Source organism: Trichechus manatus, unplaced genomic scaffold (assembly GCF_000243295.1).
Source record: "Trichechus manatus latirostris isolate Lorelei unplaced genomic scaffold, TriManLat1.0 scaffold00087, whole genome shotgun sequence".
Classification (NCBI taxonomy): Eukaryota; Metazoa; Chordata; class Mammalia; order Sirenia; family Trichechidae; genus Trichechus; species Trichechus manatus.
The window spans coordinates 4,839,482-4,855,650 of record NW_004444023.1 but is presented as its reverse complement, the minus strand read 5'-3'; the positions used below and the strand labels follow the sequence as shown (position 1 = coordinate 4,855,650).

The window sequence follows — 16,169 nt, the reverse complement described above, 5'->3', positions numbered from 1 at the left end:
CCGTGCCCTCCCACGGGGGCCGCCGCGGGCCCGGTCCCGGGAATGGCGTGAGCGTGAGCGGCGGCAGTGCCAGCGAGAGCCGGGAGAGCTTGGCTGCGAGGGAAGAAACCCGGTGAGCCCCTGCCCCTGGAGAAGCAGAGGCAGGGCCTACACCCAGCTGCGTGTCCTCAGGTAAGCCTCAGCACAGTCTAGGCCTCAGTTTCCCCCCTGCGAACTGAAGGGCTGCACTAGGGCCTGTCTCCATCCAAGGTGGGAGAGACCTTTCCCCTGCTCCTGTGCTTAACCCTCCATGGCTCCCCAGTGCCCACAGCATAAAGCCCCATCTCCCATTGGGCCTGTGTGCCCTGGCCGAGCTGACCTCTTCAGGCTCTGCCTTCATCTCTTTCTAGCTTGACCACCATCCAGCCACATGGGCCCCTTCCCCATTCTTCCCACCTCCGGGCCTTTGCATATGCTCTTCCTTCTGCTTGGACCACCCTTTTCAAACTCGAGTCCTGCTCATCCTCCAGCCTTGGGCTTTCATAGCCTTCAGAGTTTTCCCAAGAGGTCAGGGAGGACCACCTGCTCTGCACCCCATTGCACCCAGGGCCTCTTGTTCTGAGTGGATTATTTCAGTGTGTAACTCTAGTTCTGTGGAGATATGATCAGTGTTTGCCTCCCCACAGAACAGAGACCGAGTCAGCTTCCTCAGGGCTGCATCCCCAAGTTCCGTGCACGTAGAAGCACTCAGTATTTGTACGATTAATGAATGAATATCCTCTGCTGTGTAACACTGAACAAGGCACTTCCCCTCCCTGGCCCTCACTTGCGAAACTTGGGGTGTCTGAACCATCTCCAGGCTGCTTTCATGCCCTTAGACTCCTCAATCTCAGCCTGATGGGGTAGGTGGAGAGGGGGTGGTGAGCTTCAGGTCTTTAGGGGAGGAAACCTGGCTTCGAATCCCAAGCCTACCCTGCTCACTTGCTATGTGTCCCTGGGCAAGTGGATCCACCTCTCTGAGCCTCTGTTTCCTCACTGGTAAATGGACAAAGGCCACTCATTCCTCTGTTAATGCATAAGTGAACTGGGTGCTAGGCCCTGTGCGGGGGAGGGCAATGGTACAGATGAGAGGAGGGTAAGGGGCTGGGCAGGGAGAAAGATGGGTGTGGGCCAGGTCACTCTCCCCACCTTCATTCACTCTGCTCCAACTTCACTGGCCTTTTGCTATTCCCTGAACATGCCAAGTGAGTGCCCATCTCAGTGCCCTCTACCTGGAACACTCTTCTTCCAGATGTTCACCTAGCTGGCTCCCTGACTTCCTTCAGGGCTACTCAAAGGTCACCTTGTTGAGGCCTTTCTTGACCACCCATCTAAGGGTGATAGGGGAGCTGTATACAGGGAGCTTTAGGAGCTGTGGGTGCCCAGAAGAAGGATGGGATGACAGCCTTTAGAAACCAGGAGGACTTCGCAGGGAAGGGGAAATTTGGGTGGGGTTTTGAAGGATGAGTAGGAGTTCACTGGTTGGAAAAAAAGCATTCTCACCCAGCAATGCTGACCCCACCCAGATCCTTTGAGGCGTCTTAGCTGCTCTTCCCCTGACATTTTTATGCTGCCTGGGGTCTTTTCTGATACAGCTGGCTGCAAACTCCCCCACAACAATGCAGCCTCGAGGAAAAGGTAGTGTGCTAACACCACAGGCTATGAGGAAGGAAAGTCCTGGGCCCAGGCCCCTCCCTGACCCTTATCCACTGAGCTGCATGCTCTTCTTTGGTAAAGAGAGATGATAAACTTTCCCTCAAGTGTGGCTGTGAGGTCTCTGACACACAGTAGGTGTCCAGCCAACAGGAGCTGTCATTATTGACTCACCTGTCCCCCTCTGCTTCCTGCTCATATGGATCATTTATAACTTTCATGCCAGTATTTAAGGAAATCAGGCCCTGGAGCAATTTTGGTGGAACCACAGCTCCTATGTCCACATTTAAACAAGAGCTTTTTATCTTCATCCTCCATTTCTCTTCTCTTAAAGCATCCCCTCCTACCATGGGGGCAGGGTAGGGCTTGAACACCCCTAGGGTCCCAGCCTTCAGCAGCTCAGGGCCTGGCACACAGGAGGCTGTGGGGCCGAGTGATGGAGGCCTCAGCTTGTGGAAAGTTTAAACCAGGGACACCCTGGCAACCCTGCTTTCGTTTGAATTGTGTGCAACCATCGTAAGAGAAGAGGCGGATCGGCCAACCAAACTGAGAAACCAAACCTATTACTGTCAAGTCGATTCTGGCTCATGGCGACCCCTTGTGTTACAGAGTAGAACTGCTCCATAGGGTTTTCAAGGCCATCATCTTTATGGAAGCAGATTGCCAGGCCTTTCTTCTGCAGTACCACTAGGTGGTTTCAAACCACTAACCTTTAGGTTAGTAGTTGAGTGCAAACCATTTGCACTATTAGGCTGACATTCCTGAGTGAAGCTGAGAAATGGCTGCCCCCTCTAGACAAGGCATTTCCTTCCCCAGCCCACTTCATTCACTTCCTTCTACTGCCTGGCTTCTGCGGCATCTGAGCACAGAGAAGTTACATTCATTTGCCCAAGGTCACAGAGCAAGGGAGGGGCAGAGGCAGGATTTGAATCCAGGCTGGGTGTCTCCAGGGTCTGTACTCGGAATTGTTCAGCTGGATCTTTGAACCCTACTCCCTAGAAGCCTAAGATTCTCAGTTAGCCCAGACTTCTGCTCCCATTGCTCCCAGATGCCTCCTCACCTTTGATCTGCTCGCTGTTCCCCTGGGGGGGTCCCAAGTCCAAGAACAGTCGTGGCATCTCGGGGCCCTTCCTCTCGGGCTTGGGGGGGTCCCCGTCTCCGCTGGGTGCCGTGTCTCCTCCGGCCCTGCTGTCTGGGGCCCCGGGGTCTCCCTCGGTGGCCACCTCCGGCCTGGCTCTCAGGGGCACTGGCTCCAGCCTCCTCGGCTGGACCTCCAGTGGTGGCAGCAGCTGCGGCCTCATGCTGTCTGCCCATCCGGCCTTTGCGTCCACGCCGCTTCCGAGGCCGCCTCCGGGGGCCATCCCCATGCCCCCCAGGGCTCGGCCCCCACTCCCGGGGTCCAGCCTCCCAGCCCCGGGGGCTTTCAGTGCCCCCCCAGTCTCGGGGGCTCTCCTCTGGGTCCCGGGGTCCAGCGCCCCGCTCCTGGGGGCTGGGCCAATGGGGCCAGGCGCTGTCTCCCAGCCTTTCACGGGTGAGGCCGCCTCTGCATGGGACTCGGGGGCTCTCTCCAGCGAGGTCTCTGGGACTGGCTCCCCGATCGTGGGGGCTGGACCCCCACTCTCGGCCGTCTTCTCCCAGGGCCCTGGGGCTCTCCAAGGCCCAGTCTCTGGTGGCCTCTCCGCCTTCCTGGGTAGGCTCAGGCCCCCATTCTCTGCCACCTTCTCCTCGCTCTTTGGGGGTATCAGCCCCCCATTCACCAGCACCTTCTCCATGGCCTCTGGGGGCCTCAGCTCCCCATTCTCCAACTCCTTCTCCTCCCTCCTTAGGGGTGTCAGCTCCCCATTCACCAGCACTTTCTCTTCTCTCTCGGGTGACCCCGAGCCCCCATTCTCCACCGCTGTCTCCTCGATGCCCGGGGCTTTCTGTGCCCCGTTCTCCAACACTGTCACCCCGTTCACAGGGAGGCTCAGGTCCTCGTTTGGGCTTGGGGCTTTCTGGTCGCTGCCCAGGACTGTTGGGCCCGGGGCTGTCTCTCTGTTCCCGGGGCCTCTCCCCGCCTTCCTGGGACCCGGCTCCCGGGGGGCTGCCCCCTTCTCCCCCAGGAGGTTCCTTGTCACGTCCTCCCGCAGGGACATCAACAGCTGCTCGGTGCTCACTTGAACCACGAAGGTCAGCTCCTCCTGGGTCCCCAGGTGCGCGAGGGGACCCGGGTCTGGGGGTGGCCGGGGCACTCCTGGGTCGGGGGGCTCGGGGGGAGCCCGTGGCCGAGGGACCCCTTCCTCCTCGGCTGCCCCCGCGCCTGGGAAGGCTCCCTCGGGGGAAAAAGGGGTCTCGGTCTCGTAGCCACTGTCCCCCGGCTTGGGGCCCGGAGAGGACAGGCCTGAGCCGGGACTGGCCACGACCGACGGGGGGTCGGGGGACACGGCAGGGTCCGTGGGGACCCGGGGGGGGGGGAGCGGGTGGTGGCCCCCGCCCGGGGTACTGGGGTGCCGCTGCCCCCATGAGGGGGTCCAGAAACTCGGGAGGGGCTGAGGCAGAGGCAGGGGGGGCCAGGGGCAGGTCGGCCAGGGAGCCCCGCTCTGCTCGCAGGGACGAGTCGTCCTCTGGGGGGTGGGGACAGCCAAGGGCAGGGTGGCCCCCCCAGCCAGCCACAGCATCCCCCCGCTCCAGTGGCAAGCAGGAGCAGGCCCCCTCGCGGCTGCACAGGGGACAGGGAAGGGTACCCCGGCGGCTGGGGCCTCCCCCAAGGCTGCTGCTGTCCTCCCCTGGGGAGCTGCCCTCCTCTTCCTCCTCCTCCTCTGCCCACGGGGCAGCCCCCCGCTCCCCCAGCACCTCGGCAGGGTCTCCAGCCAGGGTCTCCCCGGCACCCCGGCCCTCGGGGTCCCAGCCGCTCAGGAGGAAGCCACCTGAGGCCGAGGCCTGGGCCGGGAAGGACCGGGATGCCGGGAAGAGGGGCGAGGCCCAGGTCTCGGACACCAGCTGGGGGACCTCGGAGGGGGCCTGAGGGGGCTGGGGGGCCGGCACTCCCGGGTCCAGGGGGTCCCAGTCATTGGGGAAGAGGGGTTCAGGTGGGGAGCCGTGCTCCTCCAGGCGGATGTAGTATTCGCTGCCCACAGAGGGGCTTCGCGCACTGATGACGGGCAGCACGCTGGGCGTGGACAGGGCCTCATAGAAGGGGTTTGAGGGGTTGGTGTGGGGCGCCGGGGGTGCAGATGCTGGCTGCCAGGGGGGTGCCCCCCCGCCCCGGCCTGCCCCTCGCCGCGCCTTCTCCCACAGGCACTCGAGGTTGAGGCCACGGCTGCTCTCGGTGACCGTGAGCACGTCGTCGGGGTCAGTCCCCGGGAAGCCATCCAGGAGGGGGAAGGGCGAGGACAGGGTCCCCGGGCGCGGTGCAGTATGCGGTGGGGGCCAGGGCCAGGGGAAAGGACCATCTCGGGGTGGGGGTGGGGGTGGAGGGGGCCGAGGGGGCCTCTCCGAGAGCAGGTAAGTGAGCTGCAGTTGGAGGTCAGAGGCCGAGGGGCGCTGGGCAGGTGGCCGCCAGCAGGACTGCAGGATGTCGTACCTGGAGGAGGTGGGTGGGTATGAGTGTGGCAGGAACCCAGAGAGAGAGGAGGACAGGGACCAAGAGAGAAAGGGGAACAAAGACCTAGAGAGAGGCGGAGGGACAGAGACCCAGAGAAAGAAAACAGGGACCTAGAGAGAAAGAGGGGGTCAGAGACCTAGAGAGAGAGGGGGACAGGGACGCAGAGAGATGTGGGACAGGTACCCTGAGAAAGAGGGGGATGGACCCATGGAAAGAAGAGGACAGCGACCTAGAGAGAAAAGGGGGACAGAGACCCAGAGAGAGAGGGGGACAGGGACACAGAGAAATGGGGACAGAGACCCGGGGGGGGGGACAGGGACCGGGGGGAGGGACAAGGACTCAGAGAGAGAGGAGGGCGGAGACCCAGAGAGAGGACAGAAAGGTGGGTGTGGGGGAATGATGGGTAAGGTGGTGTCCCTCGTTTGGGGAGTGAGTTCCGGCAGAGGGACTCAGAAACGACCTTACAGGGTCAGTGAAACTAGGAGTCAAACCCCAGCTCAGCCACTCCGTGCCTTAACTTCTCCTCTGAGTCTCACGATGCTACAGGAGGGGGTGGGGGTGTCTCCTCTCCACTCGGGGGGTTGTAGCAAGTGGTGAGTGAGACTGTGGGTGGTGGATGAATGGACTGGGTGGTGTGGGGACCATCCCGGAGTGGGGTGAGGAAGGAAGGCAGGGGTCCCTGCCAGGTGCGGCCCTCACCAGTAGTCGGCGTAGGGCAGCTTGAGGCGCGGCCGTGCCAGCTTGACGTGCTGCTGGCGGACCACAAAGGCGAGGACCTCCTCATCCGACAGGTGGCGGTAGGGCTGCGCCCCGAACTCAAACAGCTCCCACAGGGTCACCCCCAGGGACCTGTGGGAAGAGAAGGGCAGAGAAGAGTCATCACCCTGCCCTTGGGGGTCCCCCCAGGCCTCAGTCTCCCCCTCCGTAGAGCTGGGTGACATCCCCCCCACAGCCAGGGGCCCCTTACCAGATATTGCTCTCGCGGCTCTGGTCCACGACCATGAAGGTCCCATGCAGCTCCCCGAGGAGTTCGGGCGCCGCCCAGCGCAGCGGGATCCATAGGCGCTCCGGGGTCAGGTAGTAGTCCTCCTGGGGGATGGGTCGTGGTCAGGTGGCTGAGAGCCCCCGCAGCCCACCCCCCATGACTGCAGGCAGCCCCACCTTGTAGTTGCTGTGGGCGAGCCCGTAGTCTCCGATGCGCACAGTGAGGTCAGAGGTCAGCAGGCAGTTGCGAAGGGCCAGGTCGCTGGGGGTAGATAGGGTTGGAGAGTTGGGGGCATGAGCAGGGAAGGGGCAGCCTGGACCAACCCGCTTTCTTCGGACCCCTCCCATTCCCTCTGACATTTTTCCCCTCACCTGTCCTCCTCCAGCTCCTCCCCTGACCCCTCCACCTTCTCCTGGGACCCCTCCCCTCCTCTCCTGAGCCCTCCCCTCCTCATAACTCTCCTCCTCTGACTCCACCTCTTTCCTCCCTGTCCCCTCCCCCTCTTCTCCTGTCTTCTTCTACCCTGACTCCTCCCCCTCCTCTGACTCCACCTACCCTGACTCCTCTTCCTTCTACCCTGACTCCTCTTCCTTCTACCCTGACTCTTCCCCTCCCTTCCTCTCCTGACTCCTCCCCTTCCTTTCCGAAGTCCTCCCTCCCCACTCCTCCCCCGACCCCTTCCCCTCTTCTCCTCTTCCCTCCCCTCCTAGCTCCTCCCCTTCTGCTCCTGACTCTTCCCCTCCCCTCCTGACCCTTAACTTCTCCGTCGACTTGTCATCTCCTAACCCCGCCCCCTCCCCTCCTGACTCCTCCCCTCCCCACCCCTTTTTCTCCCCTGACTCCTCCCCCTCTTTTCCTGCTCTCTCCCCTCCTTTTCCAACTCTTCCCCCTCCTCTCCTAGCACCTCCCCTTCCTCTCCTGACTCCTCCTATCCTCCCCTGGCCCCCTCTCCGGCTCTCTTGGTTCTTTTTCCTTCTTTTCTGACGACTCCTCCCTCTGCCCCATCCTCCCCTGATTCCTTTTCTTTCACCTCCACCTGCGGACCCTCCTCAGTTTTCCTCTTCTCTTGGCTCCTCTTCTGGCCCCTCCCATGTGACCGCCCTCCCTTCCTCTGCTCCTCCTTCCCCACAGTAGTCGCTCCCTCCCGGGTGGCTCCTCCACTCTCCCCGTGGCCCCGCCCCCACCGGCCCACCTGTGCACGTAGTTGTGGGCGTGCAGGTGCGCCAGCCCGCGGGCGATCTCCAGGCCCATCCTCTGCAGTGTCCGCAGGTCTCGAGGGGGCAGCTCAGGGGACAGGCCCTCGGGGGGCCGCTGGGCCCGCAGGTAACGCTTTAGGTCCCCCTGCGGGGAGGACAAGGAGAGTCAGCACCAAGAGCCCCTCCCTGTCACATCTCCAGCCAATCTGAGGCCAGGGTGGGCAACCTCTGCGCTCCGTGGGCAGCCCCTTAGAGCCTCAGTTTACCCCGCTAGATAGAGAACGTACAGCACAGACTTGTTCAGGGAATACCACCTTTAGTGACATGTATGCATACAGTAAGGACTCAATAAGTGTTAGTGGATGTCACACAGTTGTCAGGATGAGAACGTTGACAAAAATGATGTTACTTCCAAGTATTCCTCCATAGATCCCTGGGACCCTTGGCTTGCCCCTAGTGACAGCTCCGTCCAGCCCCCGCTCCCCCACATCCCGCCCGCCCCTAGCCCCCTGCCCGCCCCCCATCCCTCACCAGCTGACAGAACTCCATGATCAGCAGAAAGGGCAGTGTCTCCACACACAGGCCCAGGCACTGGAGGATATTGGGGTGCTGCAGGCTTCTGGGGAGGAGGAGGGGCTGTGTCAGGGAAGCAGCCCCTTTCCACCCCGTGCAGCCCAGCCTCGGCTCCTATCCCAACCTCCTAGCAAAACCAAACTGTTGCTTTACCCTCTTTGGGTCTTGGTTTCCTCACCTCAGTCTCCACCCCCACCCCACTCTCTCCTCAGGTCCCCATCTCGGGACCACCCCACCACCCTCCAGTCCCCATGCTAGACCCCCAGGTACCTCCTTGCCCTTCCTTCCTCCTAACCCCCCAGCCTTCTTCCTGCCCCCTGACTCTTCTTCTGTTGCCTCTTCTCTGTCCTCACAGCCTTGGTTCAAGCCTGACCCTCTGGCACTGACTGAACTCTTCCCAGTCTCCTCCTAGCCTCCCTGCCTCCAGTCTCTTCCCTTCAGTCCGTCCCTAACCCGCCACATGCCTGCTCACAGCCCTCCGTGGCTCCCCAGCACCCCTGGCAGAAAGCCCGAGCTCCCTGGCTGTACCTTCCCCTCCGGTTGGCCCTGCTGCACCCCCTAGACATTTCCGTAAACACACCAGGTGCCCACTTAGGCTCCAGACCTTAGCACTTCCAGTTCTTTTCCCCTCATCAAAGTTCTCCTCAGCCCTCAGGCCTCAGCTTTGACATCATCTCCCCAAGAAACTTTCACTGCGCCCCAATACTGGGGCAGCACGCCTCCTTTATGCTCATGCTGTGGGTAAGAGTCAGGCTCAGGGGAGGGGTGGAGGGGAGTTTGAATCCTGACTCCACCTTTCCCAGGAGTGTGAACTCAGAGAAGGCACTTCACTTCTCCCTGCCTCAGTTTTCCTCATCTGTAAAACGGAACAATAATAGTAATTCCGTCCTACAGTTGTGGGGAGGAATTTGATGAAATCAGAAATTCCATGACATCACAAAGCGAGAGCCCAATGGGTCCTAGCTATTGCTGTTGCTTTAATGTTAACATTGTATTTCCTTTGACTTTATTTTATCATCACCTGCATTATAACTGCATTTCCTGGGCTGCTCGCTCCCAGTGAGCCTATTCCTGCCCCACAACCTTTGCACCTTTTGTTTCCTCTGCTTTGAACACTGTTCCCACGATGCTTTGTATGACTGTTTCCTTCTAGTCAATCCAGCCGCCTTGACCATCCTGCCTAAAGCGGCCCCACCCCCCCATCACATACTGTGTTATTGTCATTACATCTCTAGTCATTCTCTGATACTTTCTTTTTGTATTTCTTCATTTATTTATTGTGTCTCCCCTCTACTAGACGATGAGTCCCCTAGGTCAAGGATTTGGGGCATTTTGTTCACGGCTGTGTCCCCAGTGCCTGGACCAGTAGGTGCTCAGTGAGGTCTCTGGCTGGCGCAAATGGTTTGCACTTGACTACTAACCTAAAGGTTGGCAGTTCGAACCTACCGAGCCATGCTGCAGAAGAAAGGCCTGGTGATCTGCTTCCATAAAGAATGGTGTTGTCTTGCACCATGGACTTGGTTCCAACTCATAGAGACCTCATGTGACAGAGTAGAACTGCCCCATAGGATTTTCTAGGCTGTAATCTTTGTGAAAGCAGATCACCAGATCTTTCTCCTGTGGAGCTGTTGAGTGGGTTTGTACTGCCAACCTTTCAGTTAGCAGCCGAGGGCTTAACCTTTGCGCCACCAGGGCTCCTGTAAAGATTCCAGCCAAGAAAACCCTATGGAGCATAGTTCTGCTCTGACACACATGGGGTCGCCATGAGTTGGAATTGGCTCTATAGCAACAAGTTTTTGTTTTGTTTTTAATGGGCTTAATGGCAACGCCTGGGGTCTGTAGGGAGGATGAAAACATCCCATACTTGCAGCCCAGCACCTAGCCCAGGTGCCCAGTAAATGGGGCTCCACCTCAGCCCAACTGTCTACTGCTGCTGACCCTGTGAACTTGTTTACCGAAAAACCGAACCCATTGCTGTTGAGTTGATACCAACACATAACAACCCTACAGGACAGAGTAGAACTGCCCCATAGGGTTTCTAAGGCTGTAATCCTTATGGAAGCAGATTGCCAGGTTTTTTCTCCCATGGAGCAGCTGGCGGGTTCAAACTGCTGACCTTACAGTTAGCAGCCGAGTGCTTAACCACCACACACATTGGGGCCATAAAAATGGTGCTTCCAACATGGGAGAGTTAGGGTGGCAGAAGTAGAAGGAAGCTTGTATTCACTGCACACCTACTTGTCAGAGCCAAGGCAGGCCACTTCCGCTATCCAATCCTCCCCACAGCCCTGCTAGGCAGGATGACGCTTCTTGCTTGATCCAGGAGGCTCAGAAAAGTGAAGTGACTTGCCCAGGGTTATGTAGCAGAGCTGGGATTTGACCTCAGGTCTGTGGCTCACTCAGCAAACATTTACAGAGGGCCAATGACCCTTGTACTCGGGCAACAAGACGGACCCTGAGCTGCTAGTCTAGATGTGAGCTGTCCAATAGAACTTTCTATGAAGGTGGAAATGTCCTAGATCTGCAATGTCCAACATGGGCCACAGGTGGCTATGGAGCACTTGAAATGTGGTGTGCAACTGGGGAAACGAATCTTAATTTTATTTCATTTTATTTAACTTAGATTTCAATAGCCATCTGTGGCTAGTGGCTACCACCACAGGTCTAGGGAGAGACAGGTAGTAAGTAAGTAAACAGGTAAAAGAATGACAAACTGAGATGGGCGTTAGGAAGAAATCACATAAGATGACATGATGGAGCGTCTCAGACCTCCTAGAAGGGGGGGTCAGGGAAGGCTTCTCTGAGCTGAGGCCTGAAGGAGGGAAAGGAGCCCCAGTTTGAAGCTGGGGCTGGGCAAGCAGGGAGTGATATTTTAGGCAGAGGGAACAGCAAGGACATGGAGCAAGAGAATGCTAAGGTCCAATGTTTGTGACTCTGGAAGTCACAACTGTTTTGATAAAAGGTCTCTGTGTACACGCTCTTTCCATGTCAGGGAGCTCACTACCTCACAAGCCATTTATCCAGCAAATGTATCTCCTTCTCATCCTGGGAGCTCTTAGAGTGGAGGGGAGTCAGAGGAGGGAAGGGTCAGGGTCCTGCCCTCCCAGACCAGCAGGGGAGGGGAGGACAAAGCTCCTCAGTGGTCATCTTGGGTGCCAGCTTGAGGCCCTGATCTGTAATTCCATTTCTACCTGTCCTCACCCACAAGCAGGGTCCTAAGGAAGGGAACCGCCAACATGTACCCAGCACTTAACACAGAGTAATCGGTTAACGCACTCTGCTGCCAATTGCAAGGATGGAGGTTTGAGTCCACCCAGAGGTGCCTCAGAAAGAAGGCCTGGGGATCTACTTCTGAAAACTCAGCCATCGAAAACTCTACCTAGCACAGTTCTACTCTGACACACGTGGCGTCGCCATGAGTTGCAATCAATTGGACAGCGACTGTTCTTACTGGTTTTGGTTAATCCCACATCCTTTCAGCTGCTTCTACATGAGGACACACTCAGGTTCCCTGGACTCAGTGTCCAGATGAAAATACTGAGATTCAGAGTGAAGTCGAGGGCTCAGTTTCCATGCTCTCTCCCCTACCCTGCTGCCTCTCACTTGGGATCCCTGGCTCTGTCCGGAGGGAGAACCCAACGCTCAGAGAAGGAAATTCTCTTCCTCTAGTGGCAGAGTCAGGAAGAGGTGGAGTCAGAATTCGAACCTAGGTTTGACCCCACACTATGCTCCCTCCACTCCCAAAAGCCACCTCTAGGCGGCGCAAACCCGGAAGTTTGGCCTCGAGAGCCAGCCTCCGCCTGAAATCCCGGTACCTACCTGTAGGGCTGGGCTTCCGAGATGAACTTGCGCTGCTCCAGGGGCCCCGCGCTGGCTCGGAGCTCCTTCACCACCACCTGGGCTGGGGTGTAATCGGAGAAAATCTCCCCCAGGATCACCTGGTCGAGGGGGACGCAGGAATCACTCCGCGCCCTTTACCCAGCCCCATTCCCCGGTACCAGCTTCACCCCATTGCACACTTCCCAACTTGCACCTCCTTTCCAGCCTCCCGGTTCCTATCCCACCACCCTCGCCCCCCACAGGACGTGGGGGGAGAGACTCACGGGCCCAGAGTCCGATGGACGCAGGGACGGATGGAAGGGTGGACAGACGGACGCGTGAAGAGCCGGGTGGCGAGGCGAAGTGGTCGATGGAGTGAGGAGGGAGGCGCTGACGGACAGATGTGAGGAGGGGGGCGGGCGGGAGTGGGTGAGAGGTGGACAGAGGTGCAGGGGATGGGTGGGCGGAGGAAGGCAGGGGGAGGAGTGGAGGGGCAGATGAGAAGTGACAGCAGAGGGGATGGACACAGAACAGGAGCACAGTCCCAGATTGTAGGGACCCCCTCGCCCCACCCCTAGCCCCACTCACCTTCCCAAACCAGCCGCTCCCAATCTCTTGTAGGTAACTGAGATGCTGGCGGCTAAGGCCCAGGGGGGTGGTCATGTCTGGCGGGGGGCGAGAAGGGAAGGCCCCTGAGCCTCTCTCCCCTGCCAAGTGCCACCAACACCACACCCCCCAGAGTGGAGACTGGAGTTAAAGGAGACACCAATATCTTTTCATTGGCTGTCTCCAACATTCCAGAATAGAATCTGGAATCTCATTGGCTGTCCCCCAACACTGCGACGCCTGATTTCCGCCTCCCTCATTGGCTGCCCACAAGATCCCAGGATCCAATCTGTCCTTCCCTTTGGCGTCCCAAGATCCTATGACGTGATTTCAGCCTTCCATTGGCTGCCGGAAGATTGAGATCTAGGCTGACCTCACCATTGGTTGCTCGGCAAGGGTCCCTAAATCTAGCTTTGCATTAAGCAATGGCTCCCCTGCGCCAAGATAGTCCCTGGGTGGTGCAAATGGTTAAGCACTTGGCTGCTATCGGAAAGGTTGTAAGTTTGGGTCCACCCAGAGTTGCCTCAGAAGAAAGTCCTGACGATCTACTTCCAAAAAATCAGCCATTGCAAACCCTATGTAGCACAGTTCTCTGACACACATGGGGGCTCCAGGAGTTAGAATCTGCTGTAAGCCAACTGGTTGGTTCCCGCAAGATGATCTTTGCCTCCCTTTTGGCTGTCCTGGCTCCCAGCTGCCTGACCGCTGAGGGAAGATTCTGAGGGCCTGCCACCCTGCCCCGTAGGACCGTGGGATCCTGGTCCGGGTTGGGGCGGTACCTGAATGTGAAGGCTGTGGGGCAGGCATGGGCAGGGAGACCTCAGCCAGCGGGAGAATGTAGACGTCAGGCAGAGACTGTGAGGAGGAGGTCTCCTCAGCCGGAGGAGTGTACTCCCCGGAGCAGTCCTCCCCTTCAGGGTTCTCAAATTCCTGGAGCCGGGAGGGGTGGAGGGTGGGAGAACACAGGGCTGAGAGACACGCCATCATCCTTCTCTGAAGTGTCTCTCCCCACTGTCCTCATAACTGTCTCCCAGTCCCGGCCCAATTTCCATCCAAGGCTCGGGATGTTGCCCTAACTTCAGGACCTAGGGTGCCGCCAACTCTCGGACTTCCTACCCCCTCCCCACACTTGTCATCTGGGTTAGGGGAAAGGGCCTTGCTGGGGTCTTCCTCCTCACCTTTAACCCCCACTCCCATCCCCCAATGCACCTCACCTTGAAGCCGACATCGCCCCGTTTGCAGCACAGACAGGTGAGGAGGAGGAAGATGAAGGCCAGCAGGCCAGAGCAGGAAATGAGTACCACAGCGTACGGAGGAGCCAGAGGGGCCCGGCCCAGGGCGAATCCATCTGTGGGCACAGGGCTGGGCTGGGGTCCCGGCTTCAAACCCCTGGCTCCCGGACTCCCGGACCGCCTCACACGGCCAGCCTTGGACTACAACTCCCATAATGCTCTGCAACCAGGGGCCTCTTGGTAGAGGAGCCGGATGGCCCGGGGTATCTTGGGAGTTGTAGTTTGGGGTCTTCCCAGGTGCTTGTGTTGGGGGTGGGGTCCCTCCTTCTTTGCCCTAAGCTGGGACCCTCATCGTCCCCCCAATTTAGGCTTAAATAAATTCCAGTTAGGATTGAGAGAAGGGAGAATAATAGCGGGCTCTGGAGCTCTCAGAATTTAAAATACGCTCAGACGGGCAGCCTCATTACCCCGTTTGAGGAAAATGATGAGCCCACAACTGCAGGCTGGGAGGAGATCCTTGCCCTTTGCTGGGACTCAACAGCTGGGGAGGTGGAGACCTGTCTCTTTTTGGGATGCCTGGACCACACACATGTCCTCTACCATCAGCCCAAGCCCCTGAGAAGGGGACTCCGCAAAACCTGGGTCTCCCCCAAATCCGGAGCCAGTCTCCTGTGCTATGTTCCCCTTAGAAATACTGCTCCTCCTTCTGCCCTCAGTCCTGCCAAAGGCCTGCGCGTCCCCGGCTCCTGCACACACCTGCATACACAAGCGTGTGCACACACGTTGCCTAAGTGCACCCCCTCCTCGCCGCCCCCCAGTCTCCCTCCCACAGGCCCTGCTGACAGCGGCCGGTCCCCGCGGCTCCCCAGGCCCCGCACGGTTGCGGGAAGACGCACAAACAGGTGACGGAGCCCTAGCCCAGCACACAGACCCCCGGGCGGGCCGCGATGGGGGAGGGGGCCGCCGGACAGACGGATGGCCCGACAGACTCACCGGGGTGGGCCGGGGACGCCAGGCAGCCGGAGGCAGAGACGGCCGCGAGGAGGATGAAGGCGCCGGGGGCAGGCATCTTGGCGAGGATGCAAGGGAGGTGGAGGAGGTGGCGGCTGGGGAGGAGGGGGGGGGCGGGCCCTCAGCCCCCAGCCATGGGGACCCGCGCGACCCTGGCCTCCCCCCGGCCCAGGAGAGGGGCAGGAGACGCAGGACAGGGGGAGGGAGGGGCTGATTACTGGCTCAGGTACCCCCCTCCCCCTCTCTGAAGGGACAGACAGATGAAGGGACGGAGAGGCGGACAGAGGAGAGGAGCTGGGGAGCCGGGGTTGCTGGGGTGGGGGGGCGAGGGTAGGAAGGGGGGGGAGAGAATGAGGGCCCCGCCCCCGGGGGCAGCCGGGATTGGGGGAGCGGAGAGCCTGTCAGAGGGAGGGTGGGAGGAGGGAGGATGGAGCGTCGTCATGGCAACTGGCTCCTGGGTAGCATTGGCTGCCAGGAGGGAGGGGAGGAGGGGAGGGGGAGGGACAGACAGGAACCAGCAGACCTCCAGGGGGGCGCGGGGCCCACCGTGCCTGACCCTGACATCGCGGTGACATGCCACCAGCTTGAACACGTGTGCCACACGCTAAGATGCAGCTGTCACGCCGGCACACGCAGCCCACACACAGCTGACATGCGTCGCAGAGACCCTCATAGACAGGCACATCACATACAAAGGTGGACAGTCATAGGCAGACGGGGACACGTACACGTCACACACAAAGATGCAGAGACGGTCGCAATGGGAACGTACAGGAGGGCCGGCCCTCGGCACAGATGGACCCGGCCACGCAGGAACTCCAGGCATCACAAAGCCCCACACACGCTACAGACAAAGGTAAAGACCCACGTCCACAGACACACATCCCACAGATCCACGCGTACACCACAGTGACATGCCAAGGCACATGGACACAGACATTCCAAATGGACAACAAAGAACACCCATAGACATAGCATCACATACACAGACACACACATCATGCAGATACACGCAGCATCACTTGTACTGAGACACGGAGACACACATTATGCACACTAACAGACACACATATCACATACATGAATACACAGAGACACATCACACAGATACACTCAGCTTCACTTGTACTGAGACATGTAGACACACATCATGTTCACTAACAGACATTTCACATACATGAATACACAAACAACACATCACATACATGGACACACACATCATCTACACAAAGACACACAAACACATCCAGTGCATACATGTACATAGACAGGTCACATAAAAGAGACACACATCACTCACATGAATACACACAGGCACACATCACATCCACAGATACACATGGGCATACACAACTACTACATGGATACAGAATCACACATAATGTACAAAGAATCACACACAGGTAAAGCTACACAAATAGTGTACACAAGTGACATAAAGACATCACACACAGACATGCATCATATACAAATATACAGACACAGGCACACAC

The 16,169-nt window shown here is 58.8% G+C and overlaps 1 protein-coding gene across 1 annotated transcript in view; it reads right to left on the bottom strand.

Moving 5' to 3' along the window:
* The window catches only part of LMTK3 (lemur tyrosine kinase 3), a 21,311-nt gene extending 6,547 nt beyond the window's left edge, over positions 1-14,764 (bottom strand). Inside the window, 13 exon segments of the mRNA XM_023736206.1 lie at positions 1-93; positions 2,732-4,113; positions 4,115-5,233; positions 5,954-6,103; positions 6,222-6,343; positions 6,416-6,500; positions 7,432-7,580; positions 7,967-8,054; positions 11,828-11,946; positions 12,416-12,492; positions 13,213-13,363; positions 13,648-13,781; positions 14,659-14,764. The exon segment at positions 1-93 is cut by the window's left edge and continues 257 nt beyond it. Of these exon segments, the coding sequence (XP_023591974.1) occupies positions 1-93; positions 2,732-4,113; positions 4,115-5,233; positions 5,954-6,103; positions 6,222-6,343; positions 6,416-6,500; positions 7,432-7,580; positions 7,967-8,054; positions 11,828-11,946; positions 12,416-12,492; positions 13,213-13,363; positions 13,648-13,781; positions 14,659-14,734 (3,745 nt within the window). The 5' untranslated portion in view covers positions 14,735-14,764.
* Between the last annotated feature and the right edge of the window lie 1,405 nt (positions 14,765-16,169).